General features: G+C 43.0%; 1 protein-coding gene and 1 long non-coding RNA gene across 5 annotated transcripts in view; one reads left to right on the top strand and one right to left on the bottom strand.

The window, feature by feature from the left end:
• The window catches only part of LOC139263939 (uncharacterized), a 68,886-nt gene extending 60,889 nt beyond the window's left edge, over positions 1–7,997 (top strand). The window contains exon 3 of the long non-coding RNA XR_011593255.1: positions 7,970–7,997. This is a non-coding gene — a long non-coding RNA (uncharacterized lncRNA). The remainder of the gene's footprint in view (positions 1–7,969) is intronic.
• Positions 1–17,373, bottom strand: part of ikzf1 (IKAROS family zinc finger 1 (Ikaros)) — a 127,815-nt gene extending 110,442 nt beyond the window's left edge. For 3 of the 4 annotated variants that reach the window (XM_070880023.1, XM_070880026.1, XM_070880025.1), the window contains exons 1-2: positions 17,211–17,373; positions 14,910–14,972 (exon numbers count right to left, since the gene is read on the bottom strand). In XM_070880023.1, coding sequence (XP_070736124.1) covers positions 14,910–14,958 — 49 coding nt within the window. In that variant the 5' untranslated portion in view covers positions 14,959–14,972; positions 17,211–17,373. The remainder of the gene's footprint in view (positions 1–14,909; positions 14,973–17,210) is intronic. The other variant, XM_070880024.1, reaches the window with a different exon arrangement.
• Positions 17,374–17,660: the final 287 nt, after the last annotated feature.

The following is a 17,660-nucleotide window of genomic DNA, read 5'->3' as shown; positions in this document are numbered from 1 at the left end:
GATGTGTAATGAGAAAGGACTAATTAGCAATCTTGTTGTGCGAGGCCCCTTGGGGAAGAGTGACCATAATATGGTAGAATTCTTTATTAGGATGGAGAGTGACACAGTTAATTCAGAAATTAGGGTCCTGAACTTAAGGAAAGGTAACTTCGATGGTATGAGGTGTGAATTGGCCAGAATTGATACTTAAAGGGTTGACGGTGGATAGGTAATGGCAAACATTTAAAGATCACATGGATGAACTTCAACAATTATACATCCCTGTCTGGTGTAAAAATAAAATGGGGAAGGTGGTTCAACCGTGGGTAACAAAGGAAATTAAGGATAGTGTTAAATCCAAGGAAGAGGCATATAAATTGGCCAAAAAAAGCAGCAAACCTGAGGACTGGGAAAAATTTAGAATTCAGCAGAGGAGGACAAATGGTTTAATTAAGAGGGGGAAAATAGAGTACAAGAGAAAGCTTGCCAGGAACATAAAAACTGACTGCAAAAGCTTTTATAGATATGTGAAGCAAAAAAGATTAGTAAAGACAAATGTAGGTCCCTTGCAGTCGGATTCAGGTGAATTTATAATGGGGAACAAAGAAATGGCAGACCAGTTGAACAAATACTTTGGTTCTGTCTTCACGATGGAAGACACAAATAACCTTCCGGAAGTACCAGGGGACCGAGGGTCTAGTGAGAAGGAGGAACTGAAGGATATCCTTATTAGGCGGGAAATTGTGTTAGGGAAATTGATGGGATTGAAGGCCAATAAATCCCCGGGGCCTGATAGTCTGCATCGCAGAGTACTTAAGGAAGTGGCTCTAGAAATAGTGGTTACATTGGTGATCATTTTCCAACAGTCTATCGACTCTGGATCAGTTCCTATGGACTGGAGGATAGCTAATGTAACACCACTTTTTAAAAAGGGAGGGAGAGAGAAACCAGATAATTATAGACCAGTTAGCCTGACATCAGTAGTGGGGAAAATGTTGGAATCAATTATTAAGGATGAAATAGCAGCGTATCTGGAAAGCAGTAACAGGATCGGACCAAGTCAGCATGGATTTATGAAAGGGAAATCATGCTTGACAAATCTTCTAGAATTTTTTGAGGATGTAACTAGTAGAGTGGACAAGGGAGAAACAATGGATGTGGTGTATTTGGACTTTCAGAAGGCTTTTGACAAGGTTCCACACAAGAGATTGATGTGCAAAATCAAAACACATGGTATTGGGGGTAATATACTGACGTGGATAGAGAACTGGTTGGCAGACAGGACGCAGAGAGTTGGGATAAACGGGTCCTTTTCAGAATGACAGGCAGTGACTAGTGGAGTGCCGCAAGGCTCAGTGCTGGGACCCCAGCTATTTACAATATACATCAATGATTTAGATGAAGGAATATCTCCAAGTTTGCAGATGACACTAAACTGGGTGGCGGTGTGAGCTGTGAGGAAGATGCTAAGAGGCTCCAGGGTGACTTGGACAGGTTAGGTGAGTGGACAAATGCATGGCAGATGCAGCATAATGTGGATAAATGTGAGGTTATCCATTTTGAGGGCAAAAACACGAAGGCAGAATATTATCTGAATGGCAGCAGATTAGGAAAAAGGGAGGTGCAACAAGACCTAAGTGTCATGGTTCATTTGTCATTGAAAGTTGGCATGCAGGTACAGCAGACGGTAAAGAAGGCAAATGGTATGTTGGCCTTCATAGCTAGGGGATTTGAGTATAGGAGCAGGGAGGTCTTACTGCAGTTGTACAGTGCCTTGGTGAGGCCACACCTGGAAAATTGCATTCAGTTTTGGTCTCCTAATCTGAGGAAGGAAGTTCTTGCTATTGAGGGAGTGCAGCGAAGGTTCACCAGACTGATTCCCGGGATGGCTGGACTGACATACGAGGAAAGACTGGATCAACTGGGCCTTTATACACTGGAATATAGAAGGATGTGCGGGGATCTCATAGAAACATATAAGATTCTGACGGGACTGGACAACTTAGATGCGGGAAGAATGTTCCCGTCGTTGGGGAAGTCCAGAACCAGGGGACACAGTCTTAGGATAAGGAGTAGGTCATATAGGACTGAGATAAGGAGAAACTTCTTCACTCAGAGAGTTGTTAACCTGTGGAATTCCCTGCCGCAGAGAGTCATTGATGCCAGTTCATTGGATATATTCTAGAGGTAGTTAGATATGGCCCTTACGGCTAGGGGGATCAAGAGGTATGGAGAGAAAACAGGAAAGGGGTACTGAGAGAATGATCAGCCGTGATCTTATTGAATGGCGGTGCAGGCTCGAAGGGCTGAATGACTTACTCCTGCACCTATTTTGTATGTTTCTATGTTGATATACCGAATCTGAGCAAAGCCATAACGATAGCCCAGGCATTTATGTCCACCAGCGATAACACCAAACAAATTTCACAGAATTAAGAGGTTTCGGCTAGTACTGTACACAAAGTAACGTCCTTTTCAAGCAGGAATGCATATGGCAGAACGTACACGCCGGCAGCTGCATGACCTCAGATGACCCAGAAGCTGCCATCAATCATTAACGTAAGGCAGTTAACACCTTGTTGACGCTATGGAGGTGATCATCGGGCTCATCAATGCCGCTTCAAACACTATGCATGCAAAAGCTGTGGAACAATGGGACACCTCCAGCAAATGTGCAGATGAGCTGCAAACCCTGCAAACCACCACATTGCAGAGGAAGATCGATCCAAGGTGGATCAGGCTGAACTAGAGACTCGAACCGAGACGGCAGAAGTGTACGTGGTACATACCTTCACCACGAAATGTCCACCGACCATGTTAAAAGTTGAACTGAACGGAATTCCAGTATCCATGGAACTGGACACAGGTGCGAGTCAGTCTATAATGAGCAAAAAGCCCTTTGACAGGCTGTGGAGCAACAAGGCACACAGGCCCAAGCTTAGTCCCATTCACACCAAGCTAAGAACTTACACGAAAGAGCTGATCCCTGTTGTTGGTAGTGCAGAAGTAAAAGTTTCCTATGATGGAGCAGTGCACGAACTCCCACTATGGATTGTGCCAGCGGATTGCCCGACACTGTTCGGCAGAAGCTGGCTGGGAAAAATCCACTGGAACTGGGATGACATCCGAGCGTTTTCGTCCATCGATGACGCCTCATGTGCCCAGGTTCTGAGCAGATTCCCGTCATTGTTTGAGCGAGGCATTGGAAGTTTCTCGGGGGCGAAGGTGCAGTTCTATTTGGTTCCTGGTACACAGCCCATCCACTGGTGGTACCATATATGAGGCGTGCGAAAGTGGAAATTGAGCTGGACAGGCTGCAGCGAGAAGGCATCATCACGCCGGTGGAGTTCAAACAAGTGGGCCAGTCCGATAGTTCCGGTTCTCAAAGGCGACAGCACGGTCAGAATTTGTGGGGACTATAAAGTAACGATTAACCGTTTTTCGCTGCAGGACCAGTACCCGCTACCCAAGGCAGACGACCTATTTGCGACCCAGGCTGGAGGAAAAACGTTCACCAAATTGGACCTGACCTTGGTCTAGATGACGCAGGAGCTGGAGGAGTCTTTGAAAGGCCTCACCTACATCAAAACGCAAAAAGGTCTGTTCATCTACAACAGATGCCCGTTCGGGATTCGGTCGGCCGCGGCAATTTTCCAACGGAACATGGAGAGCCTGCTAAAGTCGGTTCCACGCACCATGGTTTTCCAGGACGACATACTGGTCACAGGTCGGGTCACCATCGAACACTTGAAGAATCTGGAAGAGGTTTTAAGTCGGCTAGATCGCGTGGGACTTAGGTTGAAACGCTCGAAGTGTGTTTTTCTGGCACCAGAAGTCGAGTTCTTCGGAAGAAGAATCGCGGCAGATGGCATCAGACCCACCGACGCCAAGACGGAGGCCATCAAGAACGCGCCGAGACCACAGAACGTGACGGAGCTGCGGTCGTTCCTGGGACTCCTCAATTATTTCAGTAATTTTATACTTGGGTTAAGCACCTTGCTAGAACCACTACATGTGCTACTGCGCAAGGGAGACGACTGGGTACGGGGGAAATCACAAGAGGCTGCTTTTGAGAGAGCCAGAAATCTGTTATGTTCCAACAAACTGCTTGTTCTGTATAATCCATGTAAACGATTAGTGCTAACTTGTGATGTGTCATCATACGGGGTTGGGTGTGTGTTACAACAGGCTAATGAATCGGGAACATTACAACTGGTCGCCTATGCATCCAGGAGTTTGTCCAAGGCCGAAAGGGCTTACAGCATGATTGAAAAAGAAGCTTTGGCATGCATTTACGGGGTGAAAAAAATGCACCAGTATCTGTTTGGTCTCAAGTTTGAGCTAGAAACTGACCATAAGTTGCTCATATTGCTATTCTCAGAGAGCAAAGGGATTAACATCAATGCCTCTGCCCGCATCCAAAGATGGGCGCTCACGCTGTCGGCATACAACTATGTAATCTGCTACAGACCAGGCACAGAGAACTGCGCTGATGCTCTCAGTCGGCTACCATTGCCCACCACCGGGGTGGAAATGGCACAGCCTGCAGACGTGCTCTTGGTGATGATTGCATTCGAAAACGAACAGTCACCTGTCACGGACCAGCCAGGATCCTTTACTGTCCCTGGTTTCCTCCAGGGGAGCTGGTCCAGCGTCCCAGCGGAGATGCAGGAAGAGATCAAGCCGTTCCAGAGACGCAAAGACAAAATGTTCATACAGGCGGACTGTCTTTTGTGGAGTAATCGCGTGGTTTTACCTAAGAAAGGTAGGGACCTACACAGTACCCACCCAGGCATAGTAATGATGAAAACCATAGCCAGACCCCATGTGTGGTGGCCCAGCCACCACAGAGTCAGAGTCATGCGTGCGCCAATGCAACACTTGCTCTCAACTGAGCAGTGCACCCAGAGAGACACCGCTAAGTTTGTGGTCATGGCCCTCCAAACCATGGTCAAGGATCCACGTTGACTTTGCGGGCCCATTTCTCGGCAAAATGTTCTTGGTTGTTGTGGATGCTTATTCAAAATGGATTGAACATGTAATAATGTCTGTAAGAACGTTCACCACCACCATCGAAAGCCTACGAGCCATGTTTGCCACACACGGCCTGCTAGATGTCCTTGTCAGCGACAATGGGCCGTGTTTCACCTGTGCTGAATTCAAGGAATTCATTACCCGTAATGGGATCAAGCATGCCACATCTGCCCCGTTCAAGCCCGCATCCAACGGCCGGGCAGAACGGGCAGTTTAAACCATGAAGCAAAGCTTGAAACATGTGTCGGAAGGCTCCCTGCAGACCCGACTGTCCAGAGTCCTGCTCAGCTACCGCACCAAACCCCACTCGCTCGCCGGGGTTCCCCCAGCCGAGCTGCTCATGAAAAGGGCGCTCAAAACAAGGCTCTCTCTTGTCCACCCTGATCTCCATGATCATGTCGAGGCCAGCCGGCATCAACAAAGTGTGTACCGTGATCGCGCAAATTTGTCACACGATATTGAAGTCAATGACCCTGTATTTGTACTCAACTATGGACATGGTCCCAAATGGCTTACTGGCACGGTCATAGCCAAAGAAGGGAGTAGGGTGTTTCAAGTCAAATTGGCCAATGGACTAATGGGAAGAAAGCATTTGGACCAAACCAAATTGCGGTTACAAACAGCCATGAGCAACCCGAAGAGGACACCATCAACTTCGACCCTCCAACACACACACAAGTGGCAACCGACATCACGGTTGACCACAAAGCTGAACTCACCATCCCCAGCAGCCCGGCAAGGCCAGCTGCCCAGCAGTCCAGCGAAGAACCAATCAACTCACCCACACCTGCATTTGTACCAAGACGATCGACAAGGGAGCGAAAAGCTCCAGATCGTCTCACCCTGTAAATAAATGTACTATTGACTTTGGGAGGGAGTGATGTTATGTATGTAACCCTTGGCAACCTGTATCACACCATCACCAGAGGGCCTAGCTGTTGGAGTCCCAAGGGATCCCAGGGAGCACTGTATATAAGCAGGCCTCCCACTCTGTACCAACACTCTGGAGTTTAATTAAAGGAGCTAAGGTCACACTTACTCATTGCATACAGTACCCAATTGTATCACTTTATTATGAGCGTAACACTTCCTTTGTAAGAATTATTTATAAATTTGCTACATGTATGTAATGCACAGGAGAAATCTGTGCCCATTTTTGGGACAATTTAGTTAAAGCTTTATCGTGTAACTACACCATGTTGCATTAGGCATGAGAGTTACTGATGCTGATACAAGTTGGTAAAAATGGGAAGAATCCTATTCCTAATGCTGACTTTTACCTTGATGAATAGAAACTTAACTTGTTAAACAAAATAGCGGAAAGGTTATAAAAATAATCTCAATGCAATTAAGTAATTAAAAAAAAAATCTCTATTTTGTAGTTTCATTTAATCAGGGTAACTACAACATTATATTAAATTGTGGTTTATCGTAACTTATCAATGAGAAACTAAGGGCCCGAATTTCATCCCAGCGATGGCCCACCCATTTCTCGGCGGCCCCCGGGCGGGAGGTCCGGTTTTTCCGCCCGCTGCTGCCGGGTCCCATCGGGAGCCATTTTCGGCTCCATTGTATGGGTGGCAGCAGGAGCGGCAGTCAGCGGCCAGGAGTGGGACTCACTACTGTGCGTCAGTTGGAGACCTCTCCACTCGGGATCTTCGGAGGGCCTCCACTGCGCATGCGCGAGATTTCGTTCTTTTTTGTAGTTTTCTTGATCCGACATGTAGTTCTTTCGTGGCCCTTGGAGGCTGATTGGGAAACTACGCATGTGCAAAAGGAGAGCACTTTATTCCAGCTGTAAGTGTGAGAGGGGAGAGGAGAGAGTTGGAGGTTAGAGAGCAGAGAGGTGGCATTGGAGAGGGGGCAGTCTGAGTTGCAGTGAGAAATTTAAATCCACAAACTCTTCAGCAGCCATTCCTCTCATCATTGACGATGAGTGGCCAGAAATCTTCAATGAAGACTGCCAAAACCAAGCCCAGAGCTCTGTGGTTCAATGGACAGGAATTGGAGGAGCTAGTGACGGCGGTGGAGCGCAGGTACAACGAACTCACCCAGGATGGTCGTGGCAAGCCTCCACCAGCCCAATATCGACGTCTTTGGATGGACATCGGCGAGATGGTGACTGCGATGGGCAACGTTGAGCATGTTGGGGACCAATGCTGCAAACGTTGGAACGATGTGCTGGCGTCAGCTAGAGAAAGTACAAATTTATTCGCCCCTTCCTCCCCAAGGCCAAAAATGTTGTGCGCAAATATGCGTGTGTGTGGGAGTTTGTGTGGGGGGCATCAGCAAAGGGGTTGAAGGCTGCAACGTTTCTTTGTGCAGAAAAAATAAGCAGCCAACCTGTCATGTTTGTAACTACAATGTAACACCACTGTATTACTGTATACACTCAACTTAGATGCACAACTTAACCACAAGGGGGTGAACTTGTGGGAGACACTCTTTACCTGATCACACAGGTATATAAAGGGAGGTCCCACGCAGGGTCATCACTTCTGGAGTCCTGTAATAAAGAGCTAAGGTCACAGAGTGGCCTTGTCCCTGGAATGTGCCTCTTGTGGTTTCATGCTGTAGAGTAAGGACTTTACACAACCTAGCAAGCCTGAGTGTGACCGGAGGGGTCTCAGAAGTGGTGGTCGAATTGACCAGGCTGGAGGAGCGTGCGTTGGCATTGGTGGGTGACCGCCGCCGTGCAACCACAGACATTGATGCAGATCCGGTGCTACCGTATGGTAAGGTTATACTCGTCTCTGGTGTCAGCAATGTCTGAAAGTACATGCAATGTTAAGGCACTCGTGGTTGAACACACACTTTATCGCCCATTATTGATGTGGACATGTAGAGATGGAACTCCTTGCTGCCATAATGTGAGATGGAACGGCTCAAATCTCTGCTTGACCACTACCACCCCTCCCCCCATCCTACAGACTGAAATGTTGTCCTCTACTTACAGATGCTGAGTCGGATAGCACAGATCCAGAGAGACCATCGACCTCTGGCCTTCACAGAAGCCGTCAGACCCCAGCATCTCCCACCCCGACTCCTTCCTGCATTCCTCCCCCCCCACCACCAAGCCCCTGATCACCCATTTCCACCGCTGCCATCTCCACCATCCAGGGCCAGGAAAAACAGGAGAGAGAGGAGGGAGAAGGGTCCATCTTTCTGCCGCTTGACCTGAAGGAGCTGGAAGTGGCTGACATCAGCCTCCTGCCATGTGAACCAATTTCCTGTATTTTCCAATGGACTCCACAGACACAAGCTCAACCGAGCGCAGAGGCCGTGGCCCGAAGGCACCAGAACCCAGCAGCAGCGAGCAACCACCTGTGAATGCATCACGGCTCTCTGTACTCAACCAGATGGTGCAGCTATCAAGCACCAGTGTGGTGATAGTCGCAACATGCTGCAGACCATGGCTGGGATAGCTGGCAGCATCGTCTCCTTCACCCAGCAGTGTGATCAGAGGATGGACTGGCTCATTACAGTCTTGGAGAAGTCACCGGAAAGCATTGAGGCCATGAGGCAGGAGATGGCTTCTGCACACGCAGTGCAAGCTCCCGACCTCACACCCTCAAGGCAGACAGATCCGGAGGAGCAGGAGATCCTTGCGCCTTCGATCCCGTGCCCTATCTTTTAATCAAGATGCACACGTCTGCAGACATCCCGCTGCCCTCCTGCAAAACCTCCTCAATCAGAGACAGTGACGGGCAGGGGTGCACTACGCCGTCATGTAGGCGTGGGGAGGAAGAGGAGCTTGGGCATCGCTGCAAGTGGTTGGGGGGAGGGGGGAAAGAGAGGCGGTGGTGCCAGGTAAAGGGGCGGGTGTTACTCCTGTAAATTTAATCTTATGTAACCTTTGTTATTGCGCACTTGTAAATACACTCACATTGCTGACCCTCTGTTGGTGCATGTGTCATTATAACGTCATGTGTGATGCGTTGCGAGAAACACATATCTGTCCCTCAGATCATCTGCTTCATCAGGAATATCTTCCCATCCACATCTGACTGCAGTGTATAATGGGTCCTGTCATCAGGCCATCGCAAGATGACAAGGAAGGGTCACCAATGCAGGAAGCCTGCCATTCAATGACTCTCAGTTTACCTACTTGCAGGGCAGACCTTAAGGCTTGCACTTCAACCCTATTTTTGAGAGGCTAAACATGGAGGAGTGTCACCCCTGAGATGACATGGTCATCAGTTACATTGCAGTACATTTTGTAGCACAATTAATGAATCAGCTCGGATGAACAAAATGTGACATGCTGAACACTTTTCAGTTATTCATAATAATTTTCCCTTCGCCATTGGGCTTCTCAATGAAGGACTTTCAGCAAGGTCCAACAAAAAAGCTTCCATCAGCTTAGATACATTTCAGTCGCTTTTATGACATCCAATTTAAACATCACCATCAGCAATAAAGTAATGCAACATGCACCTGACTTTTTTCCAGCAGCCCCACTCATATGGTGCAGCATTTGCCCGGCTGCCGTGATGTGTTGGCCTCCAGCACTACCTCCCACCCGATCTCACTGCTGGCCGAATGCCGTCCAGATCAGACCTGCTTTTCCCGAGCGGTCCTTCTGGCGGGCGGCAGGTCGACCGGAGGCCAGCATAACTGATGAAAATGGCACTTTTCCAACATCCGGCATGGGCGGGCCGCACGATCTGACGTCGGCCGGACCCTTCCCCACCAGTCTTCTGCTGAGCGGAACCTCTACGGCCGGTGAGCGGTTCCGGAGGAATGGCCCAGAAAACCAACATTTGCGGCGGGAGCTCGGCTGATGCGGGAGGAGCATCAACCAATTTCGGCCCCTAAATGTCTCAGCTCAAAATTCAACATTTTATATAACAAAAATATACTTTCAATAAGTCATTACTGATATATCATTCCATTTTTGTCTTTACTTAATTCAAGGGTATTAGGATTATTATAATTAAGCTGGTGTTCTTCTAAAAAAAACATAAGGGAAGGCAAATTTGATTTACAGCATCTAGGTCATGAGATGTGACTTACACCTATCTTGTTAATGATAAATAAGCCATCTAATTTTAAGATTAAACCTGATTGAGTCTGACAACTAACTCCCAAAAGGTGAGTTTCAAACTTTCTAAAGCCACCATTGATGTTGCATCATAAAGAGGCCATCCAAGTTTTAAACTTTATTTTTCCTGAAATTGGGTAAAATTTCATGTGACAATAGCTGTGAACAAATATGTCCTTTTTCCAGTCTAAACTAAAATAGGACATTTGTGATCATAAAACGCTTTGTGGCATAGATCACACCTTCAATCAGCTGCAGCATATACAAATGGCTGAACAAAGTTATGTAGGGTAGGTTCAAAAATACATGTCAACTCATTTTAGCATTATACTTTATGTAGACACTTTCATGTATCTATTTACTTTAAATGTGTTATTTTTTTCCTTCCGAATTGCTTTGCTGAAGAATTCCAATTAAACCTGATTTTTTTTGTTATTAACCTCCTGCTTTATTTTTGACCCAAAAAGTACTTATTTACTCCCAGATGATTTCAACTGATTTTTTTAAACCTGAATTGAAGTAAAAATAAAATCTGAAAATGTCTAATTATGAAGCAACACTAATGGTAGCTGTAAACAAGAAGAATTCCATACTGTGCTGTTTATCTGCCCTTGCCGCCACTTTTTCTGGTACCAAAGTGTGTCCAGTGCAATTTAAGCCTATTTCTTCTCTTAGGAGATATTTGATGAGTGAATTGAATCAAAACTTTTAAATACATCCAAGAACAAGATTAATCCAAAGCTAATTAATTAGGTGTGTAAATGTTATCATATGTTATCATTCAGAACTGTATATAGTGTCAAAGAGAATAATTTAGATAAACAAAGTAATTTACATCTATTTAAGCACCTTTCACGTTCTCAGAGCATCCCAAAGCACTTTACAGCCAATGAATTACTTTTGAAGTGTGGCCACTGTTGTTTAATAGTTAATCTGCATTTGGTGGTGTTGGATGATGGATAAATGTTATCCAGAACACCGGGAGAACTGCCCCACAGTTCTTTGAATAGTGACATGGGATCTTTTTATGTAATCTGATCAGGAAGTTCAGGTGACGAGCAGGAACAATGCTTCGTATCTATTCTTCAACACTTCTTTATGATTATATTATTTTACATATACGTCATATTTGCAGTTGAAAATATTGAGAAAAAAATTGAATTAAATAATGTAATGATTTACAGCAATTTACCACAAAAAATGTTTTTTACTTATGCGACATAAATGTTTTACACCACAATATGTCACCGTATCCAAAATTCACAGCAGAAAGACAAAAGCTATAGAATTTAAAAAAAGGTTTTAAAAATCAATACAGATGTAGTTCAAAAAGTATGTAAGGGTAAATGCATGTCTTCAATAGAGGAAAAATCCAGACCTGTGCCTGCGCAACTTTCTGATATCTGTTCCACTCTGGAAACTTTACTCTCTAATTTGTGAACAGTTAACATTTAAAAACAGTTCCCTTCTAACTGTACACACCAGAAAATAATTATACAAATATTTGATTAAATATTTACTTTTAGTTCAATGGAGTGTCTAGAAACCTTTTGCATATGCAGAAAATCAATATACAGTTTATTTTGCGACATACTTTAATATTTCTGAAAAGGCAGTGCTAAATTAATTTAGATTATTAACACCTGTATTTACTTGAGCAACCAAAGTTCTCGTTCAATCAATGTGAAAAGTGATGTATTAACAAAGATAATACCATCTATTAGTATTACTAATGATAAATAGCACTGCCCTAAACTTAGTGCTCATACAATTCTTAAGGAATCATCTGACACAGGAAAAATGAGTAATTTTCAATGATATAATCTATCATTATGACTTTTTCAGTTGCATTGTATTATGGTAGATTATCATGTCAGCATTCAGAATTCCCATACATGGACACAGAGCAAATGAAATAATACTTTGAACAGCAAATATCAATAAACAACAATAGTGCAAATGTTTCATTAATGTCTACTACTTTTCATAGAAATAACCATACAATTCCAGTTACAGATTCTAAACATTAGTGCTTGGTTATACATAATTGCTTATTACATGATTAATAAAAGTTGTACTTTTAATCTTGTCTTTCTACAATATTTGTAGTTACCAAATGTTTTACTAAACTTGGCATTTCCTTTGTTTATTTTTAAATAGAATACATTACAGTTAATATTAAAATCTACACTGGTATCATGTCCTCCTTTCGAATTCATTGCAGTTAATATTAAAATCTGCACTGGTATCATGAGCTCCTTTTCTTGCATCAATCTTTTAACAAAGCTGCCAACATTCCTAATGCAATGCAACTGAAGAAAATGATACTGCAACAAAGGGCCAGATTTTGCTGTGAAAATAACGGTGAGGCTAACAACGTTCACCATTATGTATGCGCAAATCAGGCAGAAACTTCCGGTGAGCACACATGCATAGTTAAATGTGAAAATCTGCAAGCTGCTGTCCGAGATGCGTCGCTCCTCAGTAAGCTGCGCGAAAACGGCTTCTCACCATCTGGCTCCCCATTCAAATGTATTGAATGACGTGAAGTTCCTGTACTGACATAGATACAGACTAAACTCGCCACAAATATTAGGGTTTCTCCATTCCAATCTAAGTACCATTTTTAATGGTGTGGTAAGTCTTAATTACTGCCAAACAACCTCTCTGGCACTGAAAATTAACTTTTACAAGTGTGAAGTCTCATTCCTTCAACTTTTAATTATTGTTGGACATTTTTCTTTCATGTATTTTTTTAACTTTTTCTTTCTGTCTCTTTTATCTCGCTCTTAATCCAATGTTTCTTTCCCTCTCTTTTTCATTTTCTGTGCCTGATTTGACATTGAATTCACTATTCTAACTGACACTTCCTGGTTCAGGCTCTCTGCTGCTCATTAACTATTCTTCAGTCTCATTGGTTAAGGAGATACACAGTTACTTATAGAGGGCACCATGCTGTTTGGTTGTCCAGCTGACAGCAACTTGCCATGCATGCAAAACCCCACAGAAAGTCTATGGGCAAAGGCAAGTCTACCGAATGGCATGTGCTGTTCGTTTGCCACACAAAGTAAAATCTGGCCCAATGTCTTTGCTAATAGCATATAATATTTTAATTTTTGCAGTGCTGAATTTTAATTTTAAAAGATAATTGAAATGACAAATGTAATAATTATACTTTGGGATGTCCTGAGGTCGTGAAAGGCACTTTATAAATGCAAGTCTTTCTTTCTTTTATTTTCTTTTACTATAAACTGTGTAGGCCAGAAGGAAAAAATTATTATAAACAGAAGACAAAGAATATGTACTTGCTGAAGAGGAAAAATACGGAACAAGTGTTGAGAACAGTACTCAAGTATTTTGCCTTCATGGATAGTCAAGGTTATTGGCCCAAGTTTAATATTTTGGTGTTCGATAAGTACAGGCTGATGGTTTGCTTTTTAAGAATTTGACTTTTATTTTTAAATTGGTTATTAGATCTTGTTTTTCATTTTCTTCCAGACATCTACCTCGAGAATGGGAAAGCAAATCAGAAATGTTTCAGTGATGCTACAAAATAAAGGACTGTTTTCAAATTTCACTCCAGTGGGAGATTGTGTCATTGGAATGTAAACTACAGAATGGTGCTCTTGCAAACTGCACGGGATCATGGAGGAGCGCTGGACCAGGAAATGCGTGGCTGTTTCAAAGAACTTAAGACAGAGAGATGAGCAGCTGGCAACAAGATCTGGACCAGAAGATAAGCAGCTGCTGGGAGGAACCTGGACTTAGAGGAATAACCGCTGCATGGGAAGCGAGACTGGCTCCTGAACAGCAATTATAGCTAGTCACATTATATGCCTTCTAGTTGTTACATTGTTTTTCTTTAAAAGGTAGCTAGCTGCTTTGTAATTTTATTTTATGTTTAAATATTTTATCTTTACAGCAGCAAATTAAGTTTTAACACTAGCAAATGGAGACTGTGGTATTTGTGTGGGACAAGCAAAGTATCAATGTGTGTGTGAGGACTTTAGGACATAAGAAGTTCAATGGCTAATGTGGAGTAGAGTTGCAGATTGTGTGGTCTGGTTGTGAGGGAGGATGCGTGACACTAATAATTGTACTGAATGTCTCACATTCATACCGTACCTGTGAGAAACATGTATGGGCTGTTGAGAAATAAGCATCAGCTAAAGGTACTAAACAGATAATACTCCATAGAGCATGATTAAATATAATTTATTAACTAAATGTACTTAGTTAATGTTTAAAGAATATGTTTCAAATAACTTCTTGATTAAATAAATATGAACAGTAAATGAAATCAACTTCAAGCTCTGCATATGAAAATTGCTAGGAAAAATGTACCTTCCTTGTTCATTATTTTTTCATTATGAAAGTAGAATAGGACAAAAGTAAGGCTGGATTAGAATATAGAAATAATTTCAAAATAACTTGCTCACAAAGGAGACATTCTGTTTTGTTCTAAATAGCGCTTTGTCAATTCCAGAAGCCATTCCCTCAAGTTCCTCAATCCATTTCTATCTGTATAACTGATACAAATCTTTATTCAATAAATGTAATTCTTAGATTATTATTCTGAATAACGATTTACTCAAGTTTTACAGGCATACCGTAGGCCTGAAAAAAGTGTTATCTAAAAAGAAAAGTTGTCTATGGGCATGTATACCCTCCACCCTTATTGTAACAGTTCATGAAAGTTCAGCTGTCATGTGTTATAATGGAGAGCTTGTATAGTTAACTTCCTATAATACAGCATAAACATTAAAAATAAAAAATGTCAGGAGCAAGTGTGTCTTATTGTATAAGAGAAAGCTGTAGAAGAATATGGTGTAAATACATAAATGCCATTTACCTGTCTCACCTGAAAGCTGGGAAATGTCCTGTGCCTCTTCAGCTTCCATATTCTGCTGGTGCTCTGTGGTGAGGGGAAAAGGAATGATGTAGCAAGTTACTGGATAGATGATAATGAAACTGCTTACTATTCTAACTCACTATCTGCTGTGGAAAAATATGCCCTTCTTCCTTCAGTTCCAAATACTCTCGAAAAAATAACTATACATTACTTTCTGACAAGGAGACCCTGATCTTTCACAGATTACAAAGATGTATAGAAATTTCATTACAGGCAGAGATTGACAAAATGTGTTATTTATTGTTAATTTCCCACTCCATAATAACCCAAAAATGCAAACTGACTGCAACAAAATTAAGCAGAAAATTAAATGGCCCTGGGTCATTGTATGTGAAGAGAAGCACAGAATTCATTCTCTGGTTGATCTATAGTTATGTTCTCTCTAATTTACTGAGCATGCATCGATGAACCTTGAGTCAGCTTTGTGACACTTGTACAATCAGCAATCAAAAATGAAGCAATTTACAGAAGAATGTCTCATTTACCCAAGCAGGACTGCATATTTGAGCAGCACCAGCTCTGCCTCGATTAATAATGAATACGCCTCATACAGTAGCAGATGGGCAAAACAGTAGCTTTAGACTCTCTCCCTCACTTCAAGAAGTCTCAGTGACCAATTTCTTCAGTTAGCTCCTACTTAGGGAGAAGTGAATCTCCCTAAAATAGCGAAACAAGCCCAGGAGAGAAAGGGAACCCATGCCTTCCTGTTTTACTGACAGATGGCTCCACAGATTTGGAACAAATAGTGGGAAGCTGCTACCCTTCTGCTGTAACACTTTATCTTCTAAACACTGGTTTTGAAGCAACTGCAAACACCAGGGAGTAGAAGGTTGAGGTTTAGTGGGGTAGAAATCATTTTACAATTTTTGCTAGGATTGCAGATTACCAGTGATTGGTCACTGTAGGTGCCTGTGGACATTTGGTAAGCCTTAATATTTAACAGTGATGACACTACATCATGCAAAACCAGCAAAATCAATCATGTTATTAACTATGAGGGTCACCAAATAATAATTGTAAGGTCCAACCTTTACTAACTTCACTAGTAGTTGCTAACACAAAAATGGCATAATATGTACAATAAGAATGTGTTAGAACAAATTATTAGTTAGTCCGAATCCTAAAAAGACCAATGTTTCTACTTTCCTGTACCACCCCCCCCCCCCCAGAAATATTCTGTATATACAAAAAAGATTTATGCAAATATCTGAATACTAATTTGGCTAATAGCAAGCCTTGAAAATAAATGATTTCCTCCTACAGCACTTCCCTACATTGTATAATGACGGAATGACTAATTTAGCAGAACGTTTTCAATTTTCAAATTCTAGGCAGGAATAAAATCGTTTTAGCATCCTCTCAGTGGAACATTTGCCCAATTTGTTTGAAAATCTGTATCAACGACACGTGCTCGCAAAGTTATAAGTCACAATTTGTGCACGTTAGTGATCTAATAAAGTTCCTTGTAACACAACTACAAACAGAAGTTGTTTAAAATGACTTCCCCAAAATAGTTGGACTAACCTTCCTCATTCTCCAAACCATGCATGTTAGAGATTCTAATGGGAAAAATCTTCACCTAATCTCCAGAATTAAATTTTTCGAAACTTTCAGTAGTGTAACACCTCGAGAGAAGAGTACCACTGTAGTATGCAAATTCCTCAACCAGCTCGACTACCAACTCCTTAAGTGTTCGCTTCCGAACAAAATTAGTCAATGGTATTGTCGCTTAATGGTTTCTCACTGCAAAATCATTTTAATAGATTGCGGCGATATATAATTCAGATTATTTCAACTGCTGCCACCAAACTACAGTAGAAACTATTCTTTCGAAATAGTTTTTTGACAATCGCAATAATGTGCTCTGAGTTTCTGCAGCGCCACAAAATAATATGCACAACGCGCCCACAAAACTTTATCTATCTATTTACCTATCTCTCTGTATTATATATATATATATATATATATATGCATAGAGGCATATTCGGATTTTTGTAGACGAGATCCCGACATTATTTCGGCCACACACTGAACTTTGTGCAGCAATGACAGGAAAGCATTGCAGCCGAGGTAACAGGTGCCTCCTCCAAACTATAAAGCAAAACAATTATAATTTGACTTGTTATATATTTTGCTCTGACAATCCCACATCAGTGCAGTCCTGCGTGTGTGTGGCGTTTGCAAGCTATTAAGCGATGTTAAGGATAAAGTTAGCTGAGTTGGCTGGCTGTTGTTTCCTACCTGGATCCCTCCTCGCTGGCGGTAGACAGAGCCCGGCAGTTCCTGCTCCATGTGCAGGCTGCACTTGGAGTCCCTGCGGCTGTACATCCCTCCCCGCTCTCTCCCCGCTCGACTTCCTCCTTCCAATGCGCCGGCCGCGCGCACACAGCCTCGTGCTGGGATTGGTGGAAGAGCCCAAGGCTGGCTCGCGGCAGATGCCCTGTTAGTTGGGTGCTGGCACCGGGCGTTAGGCGCCTTTTGTGCAGCTCTTTTGCTGCACCGCAATATCTGACCTGAACTACAGCAGTGGATGTGAGCACGACGTGTTGGTTTACAGGCTATAAGGGGCAATCACACAGGAGACAATGGGGAAGTGTGGATTACACATGCACACACACACAGTTGATATTCCAAGAATGAGGAACATCAAATAAGTCACTGGTTAGACTGTCAGCCATGTCACATTGTTGC

This window comes from Pristiophorus japonicus, chromosome 5 (assembly GCF_044704955.1).
Source record: "Pristiophorus japonicus isolate sPriJap1 chromosome 5, sPriJap1.hap1, whole genome shotgun sequence".
NCBI classification, from domain to species: domain Eukaryota; kingdom Metazoa; phylum Chordata; class Chondrichthyes; family Pristiophoridae; genus Pristiophorus; species Pristiophorus japonicus.
The sequence above is the reverse complement of the archived record's forward strand: the minus strand, read 5'-3'. Positions and strand labels throughout refer to the sequence as shown.